Source organism: Pempheris klunzingeri, chromosome 20, assembly GCF_042242105.1.
Source record: "Pempheris klunzingeri isolate RE-2024b chromosome 20, fPemKlu1.hap1, whole genome shotgun sequence".
Classification (NCBI taxonomy): Eukaryota; Metazoa; Chordata; class Actinopteri; order Acropomatiformes; family Pempheridae; genus Pempheris; species Pempheris klunzingeri.
This window is the reverse complement of record NC_092031.1, coordinates 11481995-11506374: the sequence shown is the minus strand read 5'-3', so window position 1 is coordinate 11506374 and position 24380 is coordinate 11481995. Positions and strand designations below refer to the sequence as shown.

Genomic DNA, 24380 nt, shown 5'->3' with positions numbered 1-24380 from the left:
TAGCTGAATTTAAAACAACGCTTGAACACACATCAGCAAATAATATTTAAAACACGTCTATAAACTGAACTCCTTGTCCTCCACTGATTCTCCAGCTGGAGGCGATAACGCTCTCGTTGACGGGAAACTGCCATTTATATAACAGTAGAAGAAGAAACCAGTCATCTCGCGAGACGTCACTCAAAAATAACGCGGGACTGTGTGAGGTTTGAATCCGTTGAGACCTCGTCAACAGAGGTTAAATTTGGGTTTACTAGATCAAATCTGTAATAAATGACACCGTCGTCGGTTCAGCTCCGTTATTTGGCAAAATCGCCCGACTTGTAAAAAAAACACAGGTTAACGCTACTGTTTACTAAGTTAAGTTAACAGCAGCTGACGGTTTAGCTCGGTTTGCAGATGGATCCTACGGAGGACTTGTCTGCTCGGGTCCTGCTGAAACATATTCTCAGCACAGAGCCGCCCAGGACTCCCATCACCCGCAGGTACTTCAACAGATCCTTAACGTTTGATTCGTTTCTCTGGGGAAAAAAAAGTGAAGTTGTTTGTGTCACAAGCACGCTAGCTAGTGTAGCGCTAACATTACGCATCCTCGATCTGGCTTAGTAAGCTTCAAGTTGGTTGTGGCTAAAATCACAATTATTTTCTTCACTAAAAAGTACTGCTCAAGACAGAAGAGCCTAACTACCATATAAACTATCTACTACCATAACTACCATTATAATTTATCTTATAATTAAGACTGAAACAATTGAACTCAATGACTGTTTATTCAGTATTGATCTAATGATGAGCTGTCTTGTCTGCAGTGCCTTCCTACAGCAGAGTACCAGTGCCATCAGGCGCAGCAGTAGACTGAGCAACAAAGATGCTGGTGCCCAAACCCCACAGAACATCCTAAGGCGCAGCATGAAACACAAAATACGTGAGGTGAGGAGGTAATGCCAGTGATGGGCATGTTGTTGAGTCTCTTAAAGCTGACCCGTCTACCTTCTCTCCAGAGTATAACCAGGACGTCCTTGCCCGCCACTAAAAGGAGGACCGCCTCGATTGTGCTCAGAAAGACCAACACGCCAGCCCCATCCTCGGTGCTGTTTGATGATGGAGACACGCCGAGGCACATACTCATGAACATCCTGCGGACAGGTGTGTGCACGGACCTTCCTTTACTCACACATCATGCTACAGCTGCTTGTTGTCCTTGTTGTCACGCTGTTTGTCATGTGATTCAGAGCCTGCGAGGTCCCCTGTGGTTCATGAAAAATCCGCATCAGAGGAGACACAGCCACCTTCAGCCAACTCCAGCATTACCTGCAAACGTACTAGGTGAGCTGTGCGTGTACTTTGTGAGCCTTTCAGTCTCTCCTGCTATATTGCCTGTTTGTATGCAGCTGGCTAAATCATTTTGTGTGATGTATAAAGGATTTGTATTTCTTTGACTTTCAGCATTGAGTTGTCAGGGCTGGACCTGCCTGATATAACAATTGGCAATGCAGTCAGTACTGCAAGGGGACTGAGCAGAAAGAGACCACGTCGGAGCCTTAATGTAACTGCTTTTGAAAAGCGTCTTAAAGATGGAAATGGTAAGGTTAAACTATTGATAAACTAGGACCCTAAGGATGGTTGTTTTTGGAGTCCTCTCAGTCTACTACTACTATTACGAGAATGGGGAGGATGGTGTAGTTGTTGACTTGCTTATGGATGCTTGTGTTTACAGATCTTGAAGAGGAAAATGAAGAATCACTTGGTGACCATTCATCGCTTTCTTTGTCAAGGTAAAAAACTACAATGTTGCATAGTTTTGTGCATTGTCTGATTTCTGGTGAATGACCTTAGATTACCGTTTACAATTTTAATGAGTGAATCTACGACCATATGGCCTGTGGAAATCTGTTTTCTTCCAGTTCCACTTCTCTGAGCCTAAAAACACCCTTTGTGGATGTTCGGACGGAGAGAAGGGGCCTGCAGAGGAGAGTGTCCAACCGTCGGAAAATCACAGAGGACGAATTTGGCGCAGCTGTGAATAAAAGGCAGATGGGAGGTGATTATGGTCATTAAAATACTCTTCATAACCTAGCAAATGTTTGCTTTTTGTTCCATGTGTGTAACAACTCAATGTCATTTAAACCTATAAAATGTTTAGATAATGGAAAATATCTGCTAGTAGTAACCACAACATTGCTTTTCTAAGATTTTTCACTGAGACTCATCAGCCACCAAACAAGGAAAAGCAAATAAAACTGTAACCAGAAAATAATTAATTAATCACACAAATGAACTTTTTTTTTTACTAACTGATTCAATTGTTTGGCCCTTTTTGGTGTATTCTGACCTGTTACAGAGTATCTATGAACATACATTTTGAAAGCTGAATGATCCAGCAGATGGAAGGAAGCAGATATATCTGTTATGTTTTGGATAGTCGAGCAAATGGTACAAATAGAATTGTGAGTTTCTCTGCAGCTGCTGTCCTCAGTGTCATTACTAATGTTGTTCTTCTTTCTTTGTGGTTTTCTGTTTCCCTTCCTGCCAACCAGGAGCGAGCAGCTTTGCACTGGTGGAGAAGGGTCTGAGCGAGACCACCTACTCTGAGGGCTTCACTTTGAACCTCAGCAAACTCAGTGAACCTGATATCACGACCGACATTGTCCACTGTAACACGGCTCTCTACGCCCAGTCCGATGCCTTGACCTCCAACCTTTCCATTGTTGCAACACAGGACAAACCCACGGTGATGGCGTCTCAGCTTCAGAGACATATGCTGGAGATGGAGCAGGAGGAGCAGATGGAAACAGAGCCGGAGAAAGAGAAGTCTCTGTATCTGTTTCCGACTGAAGAGGAGGTTGTGGCAGAACGTCCGAATGAAGAATGTTTTTCTCAGCTGGAAGATGATGTGGATGAAGCTGAATCTCAAAAAGAGGAGGGGAAGACTACACCCGATGGTCAACCTGAGGACGCTGCAGCAGTGCTGACATCTGAGGAAGAGGAAGGTGCAGCTCAGACTCAGACTAGTGTAAAGGATGATACAGCTGAGTCTGAGGAAGTTGAGAACAAAGTGGAGGCTGAAGCAGGAGTGGAAGGTGCAGCTGATTCTCAGACTGAAGAGGATGCTGCAACCGGGTCTCAGTCTGAGGAAGAGGAAGTTGCAGCATACTCTCAAACTAAAGAAGAAGAAGAAGAGGAGGAAGAAGAAGAAGAAGAGGAGGAGGTGGTAGGAGAAGAAGAAGAAGAAGAAGAAGAAGGTGGAGTCGATTCCCAGTCTGAAGAGGATGTTGCGGTCATATCTCAATCTGACAAGGAGGAGGTCGCACCAGACTCACAAACCGAAGAAGAAGATGATCCAGTTGAGTCTCAAACTCAAGACGAAGGTGCTGTTAACTCTCAGTCTGAGGAGGAGGAGGGCGTTACAGAATATCAGAGTAATCAAGAGGTTCCTGCAGCCAGTTCTCAGTCTGAAGAAGAGGGTGGTTTGACTGATAGTCAAGCTGAAGATGAGCATGATGGTGAGCTGGCATCAAAACAACTGGAACGTGACCTGGAACAAATCGGTCGAAGGGCTCATCGCTCTGAGGGCCGACTCATTATGCCTGTTACAGGAGCAGAGGGGGATTTTACAGATCCCGCAGAGGCTGGTGAGGACATGAGCAAAAACATTCTCTCAGTGATTTTAAGTAACTAACAACTATTTTTTATTATTGACAAAACTTGCAATGATTTTTTTAACTAGTTGAATGTTGAATCCATATGATATAAATAAAATATGAAAAATGCCCACTGTAGGTTCTCAGATCACAAGCTGATGTTTTCATGTAGCTTGTTTTGTGTAACCAATAGGCCAAAACACAAAGATATTTGACTGTCAATGATTTGTTGATTGAATTATTCACTAATCATTTCAGTGCTAGAATGGATAATGTTATGAGTTTATTGTCAGTTGACACTAAAACACTAACTGGTTGAGCTGTGATGAAATGAAACAAAAGACACAAACTAAGAGCTGGAATTTTTGAGGAAAAAAGACCTAGAAGTTGTTCTTTGAATAGAATATCACCCCTTGTTCTCTGGGTGATGGTAAATATGTTGGACTGAATGAGAATTATAAGTTAAAAATATTGTTCTATTTCTGAAATATAGTGTCTGAAATGCATGTGGAAATATGCTGAAGGGAAAGTTCTTCTTTGTTCTCGCTCTTGTTAAAAATCAAATCAACTTTATTGACCAAGTTTGAGCAGGCAAACAAGGAATTTGACTTGGTGAAACTTGACTCTCTATGTACAGTAATAAACAATATAGAACTCTTTGTCAACAGTATATACAATGGAGGTAGATGTAGTGCAGAATTGCAGTGCAAGAAAGTAGTGCAAAAGTTGCAAATGTGCAGGGGGGGGGGGGCTGAGTCCTGAGACTCTGAGGTTAGTGAGAGTTCATCAGGGTGACGGCCTGGGGGAAGTAACTAAGCCTTGTTGTTTTCATGCAGGATGGTCTGATGGCAGGTCCAAAGCCAACAGTGCTATTGATTTGCACAGCAGCCTGGGAATGGGAAGCCACGAGACCGGTCAGCCTCATACTGGGACCCCTGACTTGGCCGAGTCCTCAAACCAAGAACACACCGAAGCTTCTCGTACAGAAACCGAGCCTGACGCAGATAAAGAGAACTCCTTTCATCTTCCGGAGGTGACGCATGATACTGAAGACAGCGGGCACCTGAGTGACGATCCGTCTGAAGACGCTGCAGCTCAGGATCCTGCCGCTCAGGAGGAGGAGGAGGAGGAGGAGGAGGAGTGGGAGGATGACGAAGATGGGGAAGAAACTGAAGGTCCGTCTTTATTTTTGTCTGTGTTTTTTTTTTTCATTTTTAGCGTAGAGTAGTAAAACACATTTTATTTTCTCAAATCTTCAGAGGTCCCCAGCAAGACTCCAGAATTTGTCAGAGAGAAAATCAAGCTGTTTCCCACTGATCTTCTGACATCACCATCTGTTCTCAAGAATATTCAAGCCAGGCAAGCTGCACTTCCTGCTACACTGATACATCTTATCCCTTTTTTTTTTAGAAAAACTGCATTTTGTCCACCATAAAAATACAAATTGAAAGGCTCCCACAATGAGAAGTTGTCCACCTGGTGCAGAATATCAGTTCACAAATACAGTAAATGTTATTAACTTGTGTTTCTCTTTTGTGTTACTGACTACTGCTGCTCTATTGCACCACCAGCAGTGCAAGTGAAGGTTTGCCTCCACCTAAACCCAAGCAGGTGAGAAAGAGGAGGGCAGGGCCGGCGAAAAAGGACGGAGGCCTTCCTAAGAGCTACCTTATGGGTGTGTTTAAGCACTTTGCCAAAACGAAAGTCGCTGCAGATGTCTACCCTGTCCTAAAAGAAATGTGAGTGACTATAACTATTCAGGTTTTTAGTTTATAGTTTGCTGTAATATATTGAGGGCATCACTGTCTGTGCTGTACACACTTCACTTCAATGTAATTCTCTGACTTAAACAGAATGGATAAATTCTTTGACCGGCTGGCGGAGGACTTGGAGACGTATGCTGTCCATGCAAGGAGAAAAACCTTAGAGGTTGCAGATGCTGAACTACTATTAAAAAGGTAAGCGTGTTGTGTGCTTTAGTTTTTATCATGACAAGAGACCCATCCCTTTAAAGTCAGTTTAAAACATTTAGAAAAGATAAAAACGAAGAAGACACTGATTTGTTTTATGGTCACACACACTGTCAAAATGAAATGTCATAAGATGGCCATTTCAGTGTAAAACACTTTCAGTCATTATGCTTTTCTACCAGACTTTCAGTCACAACTTGCAGGGTTTTCAAAAGTTTATTTTACATGTCATTGAATTAGTAAAATCCTTGAAAGTTTTGTCCTGGAGTTTAGTTGTGTAATGAAATGAATTGTTACAATATTCTTCAGTGGATAATAGTAATGTAACGGCAAATTTATTTTCTTTAGCTGTAGCTGTAACGTATCTTACAAAGCCGCAGCACAGAGTTAGCTTGAGGAAGTTAGCTTGAAGTTGAAGCTATTCAACAGACATTCACTCTGGACTCGGCAGCGTCCTCTTGCTCAGTTAAGCCCAGTGTTTGCACCAGGAGGACGGTCAGGTCTCCTCCAGAACCTCACTGTAGGCTGACTGACACAAAAACAAACAATCAGTTAATGCTTTAATGCGGACTTTACAATATTTACAGTAAATTAGTAAACTGCATTAAGGGACTTTCTGGCCACACGAGGCAGTAGAAGAAGCTATAAACACACATACATGGAGCATCATTAGCGTTCACTTGCAATGAGACAAATTTAAATCCAATATTAATTCTCCTTTTAGCTCTGTTTGGGTCTCCATCAACTCCTGAGAAATTAACTGGATCTCTAGCTGCTAAATGCTCCACCATGTTCACCAGCCAGTTGCTAACTTTGTCTGTCTGCTGCTTGGTGCTGAGCAGGTGGCGCACAGTGAATATTTAGAGCTGAAAACAGCTTCCTGCTGTGGCTGGACACGAGTGAATTAAAACAATAAAATTACGGGCCATAAAACCAAAACACTGAGCTATAAACAAGAGGCTATAAAGCTCTGTACAGCAGAAGTGAACTGCAGAGCCACTGATAATTCACTGCTGATTCACCCTTATGATCAACCTCCATCGTTTGACTGCTGCTTAGCAAAACAAAAAAAAAAGCGAGTTAAAAACCTTGTTTTTAGTGCAGCAGATACATACGGTTCCACTTACATGCTGATCAAATCCTTAACACCGATCTTAGACATCAAGCATAGATCACGTCACACAAGAAGAGCGAGCATCACAGATATTAATGGAGTAAAAAGGCTGAGAGCACGGCCCTGCTAGGATTATACTCACCTCTAGATGGCAAGCTTGAGCTCCATATTTAGTCTGAACAGCGCAGGACAGGTGACAGCACAAAGAAGGAGTCTCTAATGTACACACATCTTACTATCAGAATACATAAAGAATACCTGACACTTTGCATTAGTTTTCTTACATTTGACTGGTGTGTTTTTGCGCCCTGCAGACAGGGGTATGTGAATGACAAGGTGCCAGTGGAAGTCCTTATTGAAAAGTATCTTCGCATGGACCAGCGCAGGCTCCTGATCCCCATAGCAACCAGTGGAAACGTGGTTATCCCAAAAAAGAGATGAATGAATTTTATACACGGCTACATCTTGCTTTCATCTATTGAACATTTACTGACACTGCGTTTTATTTTGAGTAATGTCTACATTTAATGTTGTTAATCACAATGTAAAAGCTAATGTAAATATTTAACATATTCTTGACCAATCATTCAGGCTTGTGTGTGTGTGTGTGATGTCTGTGTAGCTTTTTTTTCTGTCCCTCTTCTTATTAGCGGTATTACTGTACTGTGGGGTCGAGTGTGAATATGTCTGTATGTAATGCAAGCACTGGCTCGTGACAACAGTGCTTTGTCGTCATCATCACTTAAGATTTCATAAGTACGAATATGTGTCTACTTTTTTCATTTATCTTTTCTTGCGCATACTCTATTGTCTGACGGCCTGAAAGAAAGGAGACTTCAAATGCTGAAATAAAGTTGTCTTTCATATTTCTGTGCTTGATTGTTGTAGTAGCCATTGAAAAACTTGTGTAGTTGTGTGTTTTGCACGAGTATTTTGGAAAAGAAAACATTTTTGATGAGGGATTTGTGCAGGGGGTGCCTGGCTGGTCATGCTGCCCTGTGCTTCGCCTTTGTTACAGCAGGGGTAAATTCATTGTAATGAACTCTAATCATAATCAAAGAAGCACAGACTTATTATTATTATCATCATCATTCTTCTTCTTATTAAAATAACACAGGTGAAGTACCTTAGCTGTACTGATGAAAAACCTCTGTTCATCAGCATTTGAAGTTTGTAGTTTCTCACAAGAGAGCACTAACTACAAAGCCAGTCTGTGTATACAGTCTATGTAAAGACATTAGGTTGTGAGCATTAGAGGTTAAAGATGTATTAAAGACGCCTTCAGGATGAGCTGATGAATCCAGAGATTAATTCTGTCTACATTTAATTAAATTCAACCTTCAACAGTTGATATCTGTTAATCTTGGCACGCTGTGTTAATAATGTTGGCACAAAGCAATAGCTCAAACACTCTGCTGATTAAATTAAGATAAATGAGTGGTGGTAAAATTAAACACTGGCCCTGGCGTCCATGTGGATGGACTACAGACAAAACAGAGCTATAACTAGGTAATCATTCCCACATCTAGCAAACAGGCAAGAAAAATAAACACAGAAATGAAAAAATAAATAAATGATGGTTTATAATTTTTAGTTGTGTTAATGGGCTGTGAAGTTATTCCGAGCCAGCAGGGGGTGCTCTTTGTGGGACTGTCCAGGTCTGCCACTTGTACAGACGGCTAGCCTGCTAGCAAACAACAACAGAGGATCCCGGACAACTAGCGTAGTAATTTAACCTAACCAAAGGTAAGCCCGTCGACAAATAAAACAGAAACCCGTATCATACAGACTAAAGGCTTGAAATGACAACACGGAGGCTGCTGTGTTGTATTTCTAGTCGCAGTTTTTGCGGTAATTTCCCCGACCTTTTTGTTTGGCTTGGGTTAGCTGCTAACGTTACTGTAATGGGGCTAATAGCCAGCTAGCTTGTTAGCTTGCGTGCTATCGTGAGATGGATTATTTACCGTATTTATTTTCTTTTAACGTTATCGGACCTTGTTGTCGCTGTATGGGGTTGTTTGCTTTTACGAGCACATTGGTCCTTACACGTAGGTAAAGTAAAAAAACAATTTAAAGTAAGATATATATTGTTAGCAGGTTAACTACCTGCTACTGTCACCGCCTACATCGTCTGTTACAGCTGAAAGCTTAGTAAGGTAACTAATAGAAACGCGTTTAATATGGTTAACTTTAACCTGTAAAGGTAGGTCAAAGTATATGATATATTTCTGGTTAATACCAGGGACAATAGGATTTGTGTCATGGGCCTTTATCCTACTTTAACATCAGTACCATTTAATGTGCTCTAGATGATAAACATAATGTATCGTTAGTGGTCATGTGGTTATGGTCTGTTTTCTCAAGCTGCTCAGAAACCAGTTTGTTGACCAGCTGTCATTTTGTTACAAGTGTTTGAGTTTAAGTTTTATGTGACCCTGAGGCAGTGAGCAGTGTTTTCTCCTCAGCACTGGTTCATCAGTACATGTGCAGTGGTTTGAATGAGTCAGATTCACTGGAAGCAGACCAAACACCACGGCAGTGGTATCACGTTTGTATTTTCCTCTGACTCTCATGCAGCCATAGCAAGTGGTAAACACATTAACATGAACCCTGTTGTTTTTAATGAAGATAATGATGTTCATTTTTGTTAAGATTGTTTTGGAGAAGCTTTATACAACATGTTTCTGCTATAAATTGTAATGTTGTAAGTTATTGTATTATATTCTAAGTAAGGTGTCCAGTGTATGAGTCCTGTGCACATCTAGGAAACCAGCGGTGTCTCTAATTAGAAAAAAATGAAGAGAAATGTCTATTCTTCCTGCCAAGGCCCCTCAAACTATATAACAACTCTAACTCAAATGATGCTTTAAAGGAAATACTGGCAACTGTATTATTGAACACAAGCGTAACCTGTGAAGCAAGGCTTTCCTGCAATGCTTGCATCTCTAGTTGTGTTTTTGCTACATTTTTGCCAAATACTGAAAGTCAAAGTGCTGTCACACAGCAGATTTAAAATGTTGTTCAATTTAGGTTTTTCCTGAGTCCATCTGTTTGCCTTCCAGGTATTCTGAGTATACATAACTCAGTTTAGCTGAGCTCGCCTTTAGTGTGATGACCCAATGTAAAATCCACTGCAGTTGCACTCTCCATTTTTCAGTGTAAAAAAGAAATGTAATTTGGAAAATGATGTTCTGAGAACAGAAATCTCAGGTCAATTTTCATCTCAACAATGCATGTGATCAAACTGCTTTTGTATCATGAAACTGAGTCACAAACCTTTTATCCCTTGTTGGCAAAGTATTTTAATACTTGTTCTCCTCCTGGAACTTGAGGTCGGACCTACCTCGATTAGATATAAAAAAAAAACAAGAAAACAACCCAAGTCTGCAGCTAGCCTGTCTGAGCCAATAAATTGTTGTGTACCTTTTCAAACTGCTGATTTTAGGCAAAGCACATTACTTTCTAAATTAATGAACAGTAAACATTTCTGATTAAATCCCAATGTATTTGCGAGTTTGTTATAATTCATTATAATGGGAACTGTGTTTCCAAATAATTGTATGCTGTTGCATCTTCCAAGAAAAGCAAAACCACTGATTTATAATAGATCTCAAATTCTGATAAATTAATCACATTTGAAAAATATCAATAGTGTGGTTCCACTGCTCCACAGCTTTAATAACTGGATGACTTTCAGTGCTCTGCACCCTGCACGAGTGTCTGCCCTTAGAGTTCATCACGTCAAAGGTAACTGTAACTGTCAAAAGTAATAGTGTGAACCAGTGACTGGAGGAATTAGATATGCATTGAGCTGCCTCGTCCCTTTAACCTCCCGTGCCTGACAAAGTGAGCAGGGCTTTAGTGAGGAAGTGCAGGCAGGAGGTGAAGCCTGAGTGCTAATGCTTTTTTGCCCTGTCAAATCCCCTTCAATGTAATTGTGGGTCTGCACAAAGTCAGAGATGAGAGCGAGGCAAGCTGATCGCTGTTGCAAAATCAATAGTTCATACCTCTCTGAGATTGAGTTTTTAGGAAAGGAGGAGCACCATGACCAAGGGCAGAATATGAAAGCACTCCCACAGAGGCCCAACACGCACTGTGCAATCGATCCCCGGCCCCTGTACCAATTATAGTTTTAAGGTTTGTCTGTGGCTTACTGCAGTCCTCAAAGACCAAAGCTTTGGAAATAGACATTGTGTTCACTGACACTTCGACAAGGGTTGCAATTTTTTCATCCCCCTTGGAAATTGCCATCTGAAATGCCTCCATACCTCCGGTCTTTAATTTAGAGCATAGATTGATTTCTCTTTTTTTCAGTCAGGAGAGAGAAATGTCAGGAAAAGAAGCATTGGGCTCATAACTGCCACCTTATGTGTCATATCTCCACAGATATACATTTGTGCATTTTAATTAAAAGGATTTTTGTGTTTTGGACCTGCATATCTAATTCTGTGTTACTGTTACCACAAGCTCAGTCAGATTTCTCTTCACAGGATTCATATGGAATAGTCAAAAAGCCAACATTTCTTCTCACTACCATTGCAATGATTGAAGGATTCACAGAACGTTTTCCTTTCCCCTACCATCTCCTAGACTTTGCTTTTTGCTAAATATTTTTGCAGTCTGTTCTTTGAGGGATTTTGAAATGATGCACTGATTTAAAACTTCATTTGGTATTTGTTTTTGCTCAGATATTGTGTCACAGATAATGTCTATTGGTGATAAGTGTATTGATTGTCTGAGAGTTCAACTGACAACTATATGATTTTATCTCCCTGCCTTTGACCCTCAGTGGTTTTAGTTTGTGTTTTGTTTTTGGAAACTTCAGTGCATTTGATCGATACATCTTCCAGAGTTTGGTCAGTGTAGGTTGTTACTGATTGCAAGTCATGCGAATGGAGGAAGGCAAACTTCATTCACTTCATTCGAGATTTCATTCCTGGTTGTTTTGGTGACACCTGTGGTTAATATGTGAACAGCACCTGCAATTTATACAACAACAAACACTCTATAAGCTGCTACTTTGTCAGAAATATATCAGAAGAGCAATTGGTGTATCTGTTTACAGTGCAGCCAAACAAACATGTTATTTTAAAGTCATGGTCTCTTACATTACAGAAACTAGCAAGAGTCAGGTCTCCTTCAAATCCACTCTCCCACAACACATGAACACACCCTGGGTCTTCTGTTTGTCCTGTACATAACTGTAAATAGCTTTTCAGTCTGACAAATAAACAGTTCTGTTGCCACAATCATGTAAACACAGGCAAAATAGCTGTCATGACCATAAGGTGAACTATAACGTATAGCTTATAGTTACTGCCCACTTGGCTCAGAGGCTGTGCTTTGTGCTGATGGGCTAGTTCACAAATTTGAGAGGCTGCTCAGCAAGTTTGTGCTTCGTGCTGTGTGCTTGCGGCTCAGATTTTGGCTGCTGTTTCTCCACCATTCTTGTGCGACCAGCTTGCTAGCTTTAACAATAAGTCTGCCTTGTTTAAGTCTCTGCATATTCGCAATTAGTTCATGGGTAGGCAGGTACGTAGGCAGACAGGCAGGTCAGCTGTCCAACCATTTCATCCAGGTCAAATAAAATGACTGGACAGGCTTATTTTCAATATATTGATCGCTGTCAGGATGTTATGAGAATTTCAACTATGTTGACAAAAATAAATTGCATACTCTGCCTTAAATGAAAAGGTTAATCAACAAACTGATCTGATTTAATGGACACAGTCAAGTTGGTTACCTTGCTGAGGAGCCAGAGGTGTGCCTGTTGCTGCAGCTCTTTATCACAGCCCACTCCGTCTTGTTCATTACAAAAATTAAAGGAAATGACTATTGTCTTGTTTCTTTGACACATTTTTAAGAATAACAAATGGTAACAAATGCATTGTGACTCCTGTGGCTTCTTCACAATAAAAGCCACCTCATGTTTTGCCAGTTGAATGCTTTTATGGTGAAGGCAAGGCAAATTTATTTGTATAGCACCTTTCAGACACAAGGCAATTCAAAGTTCTTTACAGGGACATAAAACACAATAAAAAACATTAAATTGCATCTAAAAAATAATAAAAGCACAAGAAAATAAGCAGCAGCAGGAAGTGTTTACTTTGTTTTAGCAGAAACTGAATACAGCGCTGACGCATGTTAACAGAGCAAGCAGTCAATTCGTGCAATTATCTATGTGATAATTGCACTAAATTACGTGCATGCATAGTGTACTGAGAAGCCACTTTGTTTATATAGGTGATCAATATACAGTTGGACTCTGGCACTACAAAGAAAAACTAAAATAAAGAGAGAATTACTGAATGTAAATACACTGAATTGCCATAGCAGGAAAAAAGGATCATGGACATTGTCAAAAATCTGGTTTTATTTTATCAGAAAACTCTCAGATTATAACTTTAAGACACAGGCTATGGCTGATATGTGCTCAGCTATTTCACTGATGATGGACCACCTGTCCTAAAATCTGTGTTTAGCTCACATCTCTGTCCATGGTTAGAAGAGGGAACTGGAATGCACATACTGTTAAAAGGGTGCTGGGACTGTTTCAGTCTTGTGTGCGTCTTCATCAGAGTCCACCTCTCCCAGGATCTGTATTTGATTTCTCTCTCATACCTCCGTTTGATTTTCGTTTGTCTCCATCTAACCGCTTTTTGTGGCAATTTATCTCTTCGAAGGGTTCCACAGACAGTGGCCCATCTTTCATTCGCTACCTGTTTTTCCATTTCGCTTCTCTATCACTTTACTTTTCATTTTCTCTCCCTGTACCTCTTTCCTCTATTATCATCTCACTCCATCTTACTAGTTGCCACTGTTAAAGAATCAAGAAGATTGGCTGGTTCTTCAGTCTTTGGATTTTTAAAAGACTGATCCAAACTTTGGATTTGATTTGGATTGTTTTGTGTTGACCAGACTTTGTAATGTAATTAGAGCAGTGGATTACCTCAGTAACACAACAGATATTCCCTGCTGTCCATTTAGGTCACATTAGACTAAATGTCTTGAATCAAGGCAGGGAAACGCACACTGTAAGTGCTAATGTACTGATATATTTCATTAGTTACACTTAAATTTTTCCCATTAAGACCCTAGTTTGCCTCCAATAGCCTTTTTCCCCTCCAGCCAGCTCGTTATCCACTTTGATTGTGACTTTGGACTGTAATTAATTTCCAGCAGAGTTTTTCACTCGATATTCATGCTATGAACATCCTGTCCCCTCCAAAAAGGTGTTCTGTTGGGTAGAGATCTGGGGACTGTGCAGTTGGCAATTCAAAGTATAATTTTTGGAGCTAGTGTACACACATGAATGTACTAACTGAACATTGTTGTACCAACAGGAAATGACTCAAGTTGTGCTTTGAGAAAGAAGAAGAGCAGAATATGGAGAAATCAAAATGTTTAAAAGAATTAGTTTCTTTTATTTTGTTTTCTGACATGTTCCTAAAGCTTTCTCATAGTTGTCCGCTGTTTTAACATTGTGTTACCTTCTCCAATTTCCTTTGAGCATTCAGACGTGTGTATGTATCCTATCACCACAAAATTTTTGTTATGAATATAATTTTTTGTATTTCTTTTTTTTTTGCTGGTGATAAACTGCGGGGATGCGTTGCTTTTTCACTGCTGTAAATCCATAATGTCACAGCCCTAGTATCACCTTCATTCAGTGTAATCATCAGGAGCAGAAAGCTCAGCTCCCAGCCATCACAATTTGTTACACTGCATTTGACATAAATTGAATTTAGGGGTGAAGACATTAAAGGCTTTGTGTGTGCGAGAAAGGTAGAGTTGGATGAAGGGCTAGAGGTATGGTGAAATAGAAAAGACTGGAGAAATAGAGGAAAAATATATTGAAGATTACACAGATTGCCAGCGTGATGGCTGACTAGTATTATACAGGAGTGAAAAACATGGTGAGAAACGGCGCATTGTTCAGCCATTGACCTTGCAGCAAGATGAAAAAGGCTCATGAATGTGGCACTGTTAAGTGTGTCCAGTGCTGGGTAACGTGTCCTCGACAAAAGGCATATAAATGAGGGCAATACAGTACCTGCACACCTTTATTACATAATTAAGCATTGACGCTGACTTTTGTGTCTTCTAGTCTGAAGCAAATCTTGTTTTGTCCTTGTTGTCCTCACCACCACTAAAACTTGTCTCAAGTGATAGACATTGTGGGCATGACGCTTTTTCTTTTTCACCGAGTTGGGATGTGCTGCTAATATGGGGTTAATATAATTTTTACACGTCACCAACTGTACTGTGCAGTTCCTTGAAATTCCTCGCGTACATTCTCTGAATTGCTTTTTCTGTTGTGGGTTGTGGGTGGCCGGAGCCTATGTCAGCACACACTAGACGAAATAACTTTAAGAATGCTGTGTCCTTCTTGTATGGCCTTAATTAAAGTTTGTGAGTCAAAGATAGCGGTTTTTAAGATCCAAAATTCCACAAAAAAACCAAAACCAACAATTCAGCATTACTTTTTGGTTCCTGCTAAAACAGCTGGTAGCTGTAGTTTTTACAGAACTTTACTTTGACAGAATTAATAGTGCATTTGTTGGGGACTATTTTCAGTGTTGGATTAATACACTGATGCTCTAGTTAATGTGTACAGCAGGATGGTATATGTGGGAATGACTCACCCATTGCAACAGTAGAGGTGTGTGACACGGAGGAGTAAGCTATAACAGGCTAAACAGGCAATACATTGTTTGTTTTGGTCTTTTCATGGGATTTGGTGACAGTATCGCTGGTCAAATGTGTAGATTTCACATTTGTGGGGGATGTCTGCACGGTCTGAGCACAACCATCCCACCAACCCATCTGTGAAATGTAAACTGTAAACAAATTTTAAAAGGCCAACAACCCAAATAGATCTGCTCACACCAATCTTTCTTTTAAAAATCTGTTGTCTGTAAATCTGAAATGTCTGTGGGATTGCTTGCAATCATTAGTTACCTTGTCATGTTTTACATTTCTGTTCTAAACTCCTGTAGCTGCGCAACATTTGAAATGCTGTGGGTCTAAAGGTGTGTTTTCAAAGTTTTGTTTTACCTTTTACTGCATCAGGGCATCTCCTGCTATTTTCATCTCAATGAGCTCTGTCTCTAAGAGAAGACGAAAGTCAGAATTTTATGTAGTGGACAAAATACTTTGTGGCATTAAATGGTCACTGTTGACCAGTTTAAGCTTTTGAAGAGATCCAGGCATCAGGGTTGAATAACTTGCGTACAATATACGATCATGCTAGTTGAGTTTGTTAAGAGTGTGTGTGTGTGTGTGTTTGGAGGAGGTAAGTGTGCATCACAAATCTCCACAATCTTCTTGTGTGACTTGAAGGTAATTTGGGAACCTTGGATTTGGCCAGTGGCTCCAACCCCCACCACAGTCCTGGGAGGCAGCTTGTTTATTTACAGTTCATTTTTGAGACTTAATTGCGATTGCAGCGGCTATTGATCTTAGAACAGGCATGGGCCATCGATCTCCTGCTGTCCCCCAATGGGTCAGGGACAATTCATCTAGCCCCAACACCACAAACCTCAGAAGTGTGGCCGCATGAATTAAATGATATTGAATCTTAACTGGATTAATAAAAGATACACTGCCTGCGTGTTGCATCACAATGAGCTGCGCTTTGATTTAAAAATGGTTGTCTGTGTGTTGCCACCACTTTGTTAGAAGAATGCGTTCCAGGATTTCAAAGAGATAAAGAGATGGGATTTGAGTTGTAGTCTGATCAAATTAATCACACATGCATTGTCTGTTTCTAGGGGGCAAACTGCTTCCATCTGGCGTGTACTGATGCAGATGGACGTCAGGACTGAACATTGACGAGTGGAAGTGACAGATTCCTCCTTCTCCTCACCCTCTTGCCCCCGACACCTTTTGTCACACTGGCAATGTCAAGAGTCCCGAGTCCCCCTCCCCCTGCGGAAATGTCCAGCGGGCCTGTGGCCGAGAGCTGGTGTTACACACAGGTAAAACGACCACACAGGTGAATTGTGGCTCAACCATGCCACTTTTATCTTAAAGCTTAAATAGATCCATAACTCTAAGCTTTACTGAATATCTTTTCCTTTGCCAGATCAAAGTGGTGAAGTTCTCTTACATGTGGACCATCAACAACTTCAGCTTCTGTCGTGAGGAGATGGGCGAGGTCATCAAGAGCTCCACCTTCTCTTCTGGGGCCAATGACAAGCTGAAATGGTGGGTGGGCAAGAGCTCCTCTGTTTCATCACTGGCATTCTTTCCTATGAAGGTTTTTTAATCTACAACAATTTTGATCCCTTTATCACTAAGACATAACCCCTTAGAAAGCATTTAACATTTAACAACAGAACCCTGTGAATTCTCAGTGAGAGGCACATAAGGACATGAAAACTGGTTTTCAGGGAGAAAAGCCTCTGACGTGGAGACACTTAAACTGCTCATTTACAGTAAACAAATAAAAAAAAAAGTATACAGCGAACTTTGTCTAATAGTTGCCTTCTTTCTGCAGCATCTAAGCCAAGACTGTGCTTTAATTGGCTGGCTATGTTCAGCAGCAATTTAGAGAAAATAGAGCACTGACCAGTGTTTTTTTAATATGTTAAGTATCTCTACCTGCGCCGATCTGCGCATCTAATAAAATAATTTAAAAAAAATCTAAATTGTACCAGAACAAACAAAAATACGAATACAGTTTTACAAGTCTATTTACACCCGTTATGATTAGTTAATACAATATTACTTCCATCCTGTTTACTAGAGATCTTAACTCTTGCACCAACCATCAGGTGTTTGCGAGTGAATCCCAAGGGCCTGGATGAGGAGAGCAAAGACTACCTGTCTCTCTACCTGCTGCTGGTCAGCTGTCCAAAGGCCGAGGTGCGCGCCAAGTTCAAGTTCTCCATCCTCAACGCCAAGGGAGAGGAGACCAAAGCCATGGGTGAGTTAGCTGGGTACCCTAAACTTCTAACTGCAACAGAGGCCATGAAAGAGTCACACTGTAGATGTAACATCCCCCTGTGGAGTTGACAGTTTTCCACTTGTGACTTCTGTGTGTCCCGGCTGTCTGCAGAAAGCCAGAGGGCATATCGTTTTGTCCAGGGGAAAGACTGGGGATTTAAAAAGTTCATCCGGAGAGACTTCCTCCTAGATGAGGCCAACGGTCTTCTACCCGACGACAAGCTCACACTCTTCTGTGAGGTACACTGCCTAGTCCTCTTAGTTTGACCCTTTCTCATTCATTCATATTGTATGCAAAACAAAGCAGAGTATTTTAGTATTTCATTTAATTTGTCTCCCTAAGGTGAGTGTGGTGCAGGACTCGGTCAACATATCTGGGCAAAACACCATGAACATGGTGAAGGTGCCCGACTGTCGGCTAGCAGATGAGCTGGGGGGCTTGTGGGAGAACTCCCGTTTCACAGACTGTTCCCTGTGTGTGGCTGGCCAGGAGTTTCAGGCCCACAAAGCCATCCTGGCAGGTACAGACACGAGTCACACACATCCCAAGCATTTTGTTTTTGTTACCGCAGTTTGTATGCTCGACTGTGTGTGTGTGTGTGTGTGTGTGTGTGTGTGTGAGATAACGTTTGTGTATGTATTTATTAGTTTGCCCTTGGACTGTTGCTTGATCCCACTATCAGTCACATATTAACATTTTTGCTGTTGTCCTAATATCTGTATCCATATCACTGCTTTCAGCACGTTCCCCTGTATTCAGCGCCATGTTTGAGCATGAGATGGAAGAGAGCAAAAAGGTGAGCCTAAGGTCCCGAAGCTCTTTTGTTCTTAGAAACAAATTTGTTTTGTACCTCAGTGTCTCAACTGCTCAGATTTTCCCTGCTGTGTTGAGGGGTTAAAGTGAGCGAGGGATTGTGTGCTGTCAAATGGCCTCAGCACAGAGCTGTTTGGTGAAACTGAATGATAGCGCACCTGAAATGAAATTGTCCTGCCGTACTTGAGGGTCAGGATTCATCCTTCACTGACAAAGCTGCAGAAGCAGAGAATTGCTTTTTTTTCCATTTGTGTACATGTGACTGTAAGAAATGAAACTGCAGGAGACGCTGTCTAGATGTTTTTTTTTTTTTTTAAACCAAGGCCATTTTAGTTTTCATTTTGCAAAATTTGGAAAAGATTAAAATGTTGCACTTATAGTCACTAACGTAAAATGTAGAGCACATTTTATCTGAAAAGCAGCATATAGAATATAAGGTAAGAAAAGGTTTTTCAGTTATAACAAAATGTCCAGTATTAATCACAATTGATCACTTACAATTGATACGTATGTTGTAAGGAACTCCTAATATGTTCAACTCATAACATAATTCAGAATCATATGGAATCCAACTAAATTGATGCTTGGCAGAGCTGATTTTCATTTCTTCATTTGCTGCACAGTTAGTTTCACATACTGATGGTGACCACAAATATTACATGTAATGACTTTTATAGCTATAAATCAGAAGCTTTGGTTAAGTAGTCCAAGTGTCATCGTCGTCACAAGGTTGATCATGTTTTGCATCTATTGTGTGGTTTAATCTTGCAAGATCTCACTTTCAGTCCTCATAGTAGTTACAAAACCTCCAAAGGAAAAAGGGGAAACTGAGAGGCTTAAAAGATATAAATAATAGTGTCATCCTATTTAAATAAATAGACAGGATGCCTTTCAGAATAGAAATTTACAGCCCCATAAATAACAATGAAATTTCTTACATTCCCTAACATAGCACTGCACACTGCACAGTGTCAAGCCATCTTGAATTGTTTATTCACTGTTAGTCATTTTCAAATATGAGAATAACTATTGTTTTCAAGGCACAATATTTGTGGATATCTAAAAAAAAAAAAAAAGTAGGAAAACAGGGAGAATGTATTTTAGTTGAAGCTCATGTCATCTTTAAAGCTTTAATCTAAGCTGCCGATTCCTCTCGTGTTTCTGTCAGAACCGTGTGGAGATCAACGATGTGGAGCCGGAGGTTTTCAAAGAGATGATGTGCTTCATTTACACTGACAAGGCTCCCAACCTGGACAAGATGGCTGATGACTTGCTGGCAGCAGCTGACAAGGTAATAAAACAATACATAAAATTTACGATACAACTACAGCATCACTCGAAAGGAGTCAGAACCTTTTTGATCTGTTTGGCTTTGAGTATTTTAACTCTACTGATTGTATGGTAAGATTCTCATTAACACTCGTTTCTATACGTTTTTACAAACAGACCAAAACCAACGTCTCTACAGATGTTAATATTGCAGCCTTGGTTGTATTCAGTGTGATAAGAATTGCATATTATTTTGTTGGCAGCGTACACTGTGAGCTTTCACTTATTCCCATGTGTAAAGGTAACAAGATGCATTAGGATCTGAGATGGTACAAGTGGACAGTATTCACTAAACCGTGACCCAGTAAAGCCATCAGGATTTCAAGAAACAGTTGGATGATTTCACACTGATCTCACTCCTCCATGACGCCAAATGGGAGACTGACTTTGAGGAACACTTTCTCTCTGAGGTCGAGCACTGAAATGTTTATTTTACAGTCTTGTATTTATATCTTAACGACCGGATACGTTCCCGGTTGGTCACCGTAGCATCGTCTTTGTTAGAGGTGCGACGTCACAGACAGAGAGGCCAGGCTGACGTTTCACTGTCATTTTGAATGCTGAAATGATATTTGCAAATATGACTTGGACCGCCAGAGCAAATACCACATGAATACCGATGAAGGCAGAGAGTGCACCAATCTTGTGTCCCCTCTCTTTCAGTATGCTCTGGAGAGACTGAAGGTCATGTGCGAGGACGCGCTGTGCACCAGTCTGTCAGTGGAAAATGCTGCAGAGATCCTCATCCTGGCCGACCTGCACAGTGCCGACCAGCTCAAAACACAAGCCGTCGACTTCATCAACTAGTGAGTTAACACACAGAAAAGAGCTCGTCATCACTTATAATTAGGTCTCCAGCACCCTTTCACAGACTTGCAGATCCTCAAGAGTCCACTGAACATTTTGTCTCTGTTGTGCTGTCGGTCTGTTACATCTTCTTTATCTTGGCATCATTACTGACAGTACCAGACTCAGTCTCACCCTCTCGCCTCCTCTCTCGGTGTCACAGTTAATAATTTAATTTCACATGTCCCCTCATGGAGTGGTCTGTCTGATACATGTTGAGGCTTTCAGAGGGATCAGGGCATCCTGACTCCTCACTACGTCTGCTGTCACCCCTTCTGTTGACTCGGATGAGTGTGTGATAATAACTCCAAATGTGACTGTACTGACGATCAGCTCACACTTTTTTCTTCAGATTGTTTCCTTCCCTCAACTACACACCATTCAACTTTTATATTTATAGGGCAATTAGTCCATTAATCAGCTTTTTTCTTTCCTTTTAATAGAAAAATAATTAACAATACATTATAAAATCCATTGACATGGGATGACTAGATGTGTTTTCAGTTAGACTTTAAAAGGTCACAAGGTGAGAAGGTTGGGTTACACGGTCTTATGTGATAGTACACAGAATATCTTTTAGGTTTCAGAGTGTTGATCAGACAAAACAAGACATCCGAGGAAATCATCATGAGCTTTTCTGATATTTTGCAGCCCAAACCATTAATTGATTTCCACATTGGCCTAAATATAAAATGGCCTGGATTATAAAACAACCTTCAACCCTGAATAATACACTTTAAATGAATTTGAAGACATTCGCTGCCTTAGCAACATCCAGGCTACAAATATCCCACAATGCAACACTGCTCTGTAGCAGCTGATGTTACACTAATAGTCTCCCCATTCAAAAAGAATATATTATCTTGTAAACACATAATTGTCTAATCAAGACAAGACGTAATCAAGAAAATATTTTTATATAATATATTTAATATAATGTATAGACGCAGCCCTCTATGTTTATTTACACAAATACATTTTATGATGTGTTTTTTGTTTCTGTCTCTCTCTCTTCCCGTCCTCCAGCCATGCTGCAGAGGTGATGGAGACAGCAGGCTGGAAGTCAATGGTGGCGTCTCATCCTCACCTGGTGGCAGAAGCCTACCGCTCCCTTGCTTCAGCCCAGTGCCCCTTCCTCGGACCCCCACGCAAGCGCCTCAAACAATCCTAACAGGCTGACAGCGAGGCGTCTGCGCTAATGCATACACATACACATGCACATACACACAAAAAAAACACAGATCCCTCCCTCAAACACAGGGACAACCTTTCCCTTTGCTGTTACCTTCTACACTACCTACAGCCTCCCCCAAATCTCCCCCTTCTGCCCCATCCAAACCTGCTGTATTTAGTCTCTTCTAAAGATGGAGGAAAGACGGAGGAGGAGGAGGAAGAGGAGGAGGAGGAGGAGGAGGAGAAGGAGGAGGAGATGACAGAAGAGAGGGGCAGGAGGGCTCGTGAAGTGGATGTTTGTCGTTTACAGAAAAAACACAACACCCCTCCTCTTTTCTCCTCGGCTCTGGCTTAGTGAGGTCTGACATTGTGCTCTTTTCCGTGTGTGAAGTTAAATCCTTCGACATCCTGTTAGTTCCTACTTTGGAATCCGTTCGGGAGGAAGAACTGGACACAACAACCCAATAAGAGCCAACTGTCTATTCTATCATACGGCTTCTTTTTGCTCTGTTCTTAGTGTTTGGAGTAGAGCGGTCGGAGAAGCCCCCAAACGTATGGACACATGGGCCTGTGAGGGACTAGAGAAGAAGAAGTGGGCCTGTTAGTTACAAACTAGAAGCCCCCCGAGAAAGACAACCAAGGGCTAGTAAAAAAAAAAAAAACAGATGTGGGACAAAATCATCCGAATAATTCTCCCAAAGAAAGTTGGGAAAACATTGCACTAAAGTCACAGGTCACCCGTCGTCAACCCTTACCAGCAGTCGAGTAGAAATACTGTAGGCAAGCACACATTGAAGCAAGCTTCATGGACTAAAGACCCAGCTGGACCACCAAGATCAAATACCCTTTAAGAAGATTTATCAGCAAGTGACAAATACAACACATGTACTCCCATATAGAACTCTGCTTCATCTGCGTCCGTTTTCATTTTTTGAATAGCCGGGGGAAGAAAGGCTTATAGAGAGGATACAGAAAATAGTAACACACAACTGGATGTCCTTCTTGGGGAAATTGTATTTTGTGTGTGGATCTGTCTTTGTAGCCCTTGAGAGAAAATAAAATCCAAGGTTCAATGGACAAATGGAGGGGGAAAGAAATGGTTTCAAAATGACATTAGGATTCAATCAGGCATGTTAATGTTCTTTTATGACGGATTTCTTATTTGTTTTTCCTCAGAACTGTCATTTCTATTTTTTTCATAGGAATTTGTACAGACGCTAGTGTTTTTGAAGCTGTGTAAACAAAAGCATTTTCAAAAATGTGGACAGACGTTTTCTTTGCAGGCATGAAGACTGAGGGGAAATGAAATTGAAATGAACACGTTTTAATGTTCAGAATAGACAGAATGTGAAAAAATGCACACCAAGGCAAACCACATAAAATACATTTGAAGTTATCATTTTAACCTGGTGGAAAATGGTAATCGATAGAAGGAACCGTTGTTGTTTCTTTCCTGTAGATATCGCTGGTTATGAGAAGTGACACTTAGTTGTTGCCATTTTTTGTTCCCAAAAGAATAAACCACAACTATTTTGTATTGAATGCAATGCAAACTTGGTCTGGGTATTTTTGTATGAATCATGTGTTTGTTTTTTCAGGTGTCTTCACAGACACAGATCAACTCTAAAGTTGATCATATCTAAGTGTTTTTGACATTTTTATGACATCCCTTCAAAGCTTTAAAACAATGAATTCACAGATCTTTGGGGAAACGTTTATTTTTATATCTTATATTTAGCTTAATAACAAAACCCCCAATTCTAGTTCCTAAACATGACTATGAATCCTGTCCAAGTGTTGTTGCCATAAAGCTAATTATGAACAGTGTCTGAGTTTCTTAGTCCATACAAAGTATGTTTTTGTTAATCTCGTCAGTTGCTGAATGCTTGCAGATGTAGTTAACTTTTTAGAGCAGTGAATTAATTCTTACTATTTTGAAGAGGGATGTATTGTCCATTTTCTTTATTGTTGAAGAGCTTCTCTTGTTGCCTTCATGTTCATTTTAGTTAAATTCCATTCACCCAAATATTAAAATATGAACCATCTCTACTTTACAAGTCCGCCATGCTACCAAAGTAGAGCCTGACCGATTTTATAGGCCAATGCTGACCAATCACAGATAATATCAGTGTACATGTCCACTTTGCGCTGATATGAAAACTTTTTTTTACAGGATATGAAGCAGAAAAAGAAGCTCACGGTTTGTCCAGTGTCCGCAGCACAGCTGAGCAGATGGTGCTGGGAGGCAGGCGGGGTCTTCATGGTAACAAATTGATGATGAAGATCTCATCATTTTCCCTCTTCAGTGTAGCTTATGTAACATAATCCTTACTCATGCTTATCACTTGTGATGCAGTTGGCTTGTCAACCCCTGGCCATGAGACAAAAGTCCATCGTGTGTAGTTTTACCCTCCAACAACTTCATCCCCCTCTCCTTAAATCCACCAGCAAACTGTCCGGCTCCCAGGCTGTCCATCCACGGGAGCAGGCGGCAGCACCGGCTGGAATATAGAGGTGACTCCACTGCTCTCTGAGCTTCGCTC

At 40.9% G+C, this 24380-nt stretch overlaps 2 protein-coding genes across 2 annotated transcripts; both read left to right on the top strand.

Annotated features, from left to right (window-relative positions):
- Nucleotides 1-361: 361 nt before the first annotated feature.
- On the top strand, nt 362-7533 carry cenpt (centromere protein T). Its single transcript, XM_070852086.1, has 13 exons — nt 362-485; nt 810-930; nt 1002-1146; nt 1233-1326; nt 1447-1583; nt 1718-1775; nt 1905-2041; nt 2538-3632; nt 4478-4816; nt 4901-5000; nt 5213-5380; nt 5495-5599; nt 7040-7533. Exons 1-13 carry the CDS (start codon nt 400-402, stop codon nt 7164-7166), a joined length of 2712 nt encoding a protein of 903 aa, XP_070708187.1. The 5' UTR covers nt 362-399; the 3' UTR covers nt 7167-7533.
- An 871-nt stretch (nt 7534-8404) lies between these two features.
- On the top strand, nt 8405-23366 carry spop (speckle type BTB/POZ protein). Its single transcript, XM_070852204.1, has 10 exons — nt 8405-8471; nt 16499-16705; nt 16813-16934; nt 17504-17655; nt 17788-17915; nt 18019-18196; nt 18417-18472; nt 19658-19780; nt 20482-20624; nt 21691-23366. The coding sequence occupies exons 2-10, from the start codon at nt 16628-16630 to the stop codon at nt 21833-21835; spliced, it is 1125 nt and encodes a 374-aa protein (XP_070708305.1). The 5' UTR covers nt 8405-8471; nt 16499-16627; the 3' UTR covers nt 21836-23366.
- The last annotated feature ends 1014 nt before the right edge of the window (nt 23367-24380 follow it).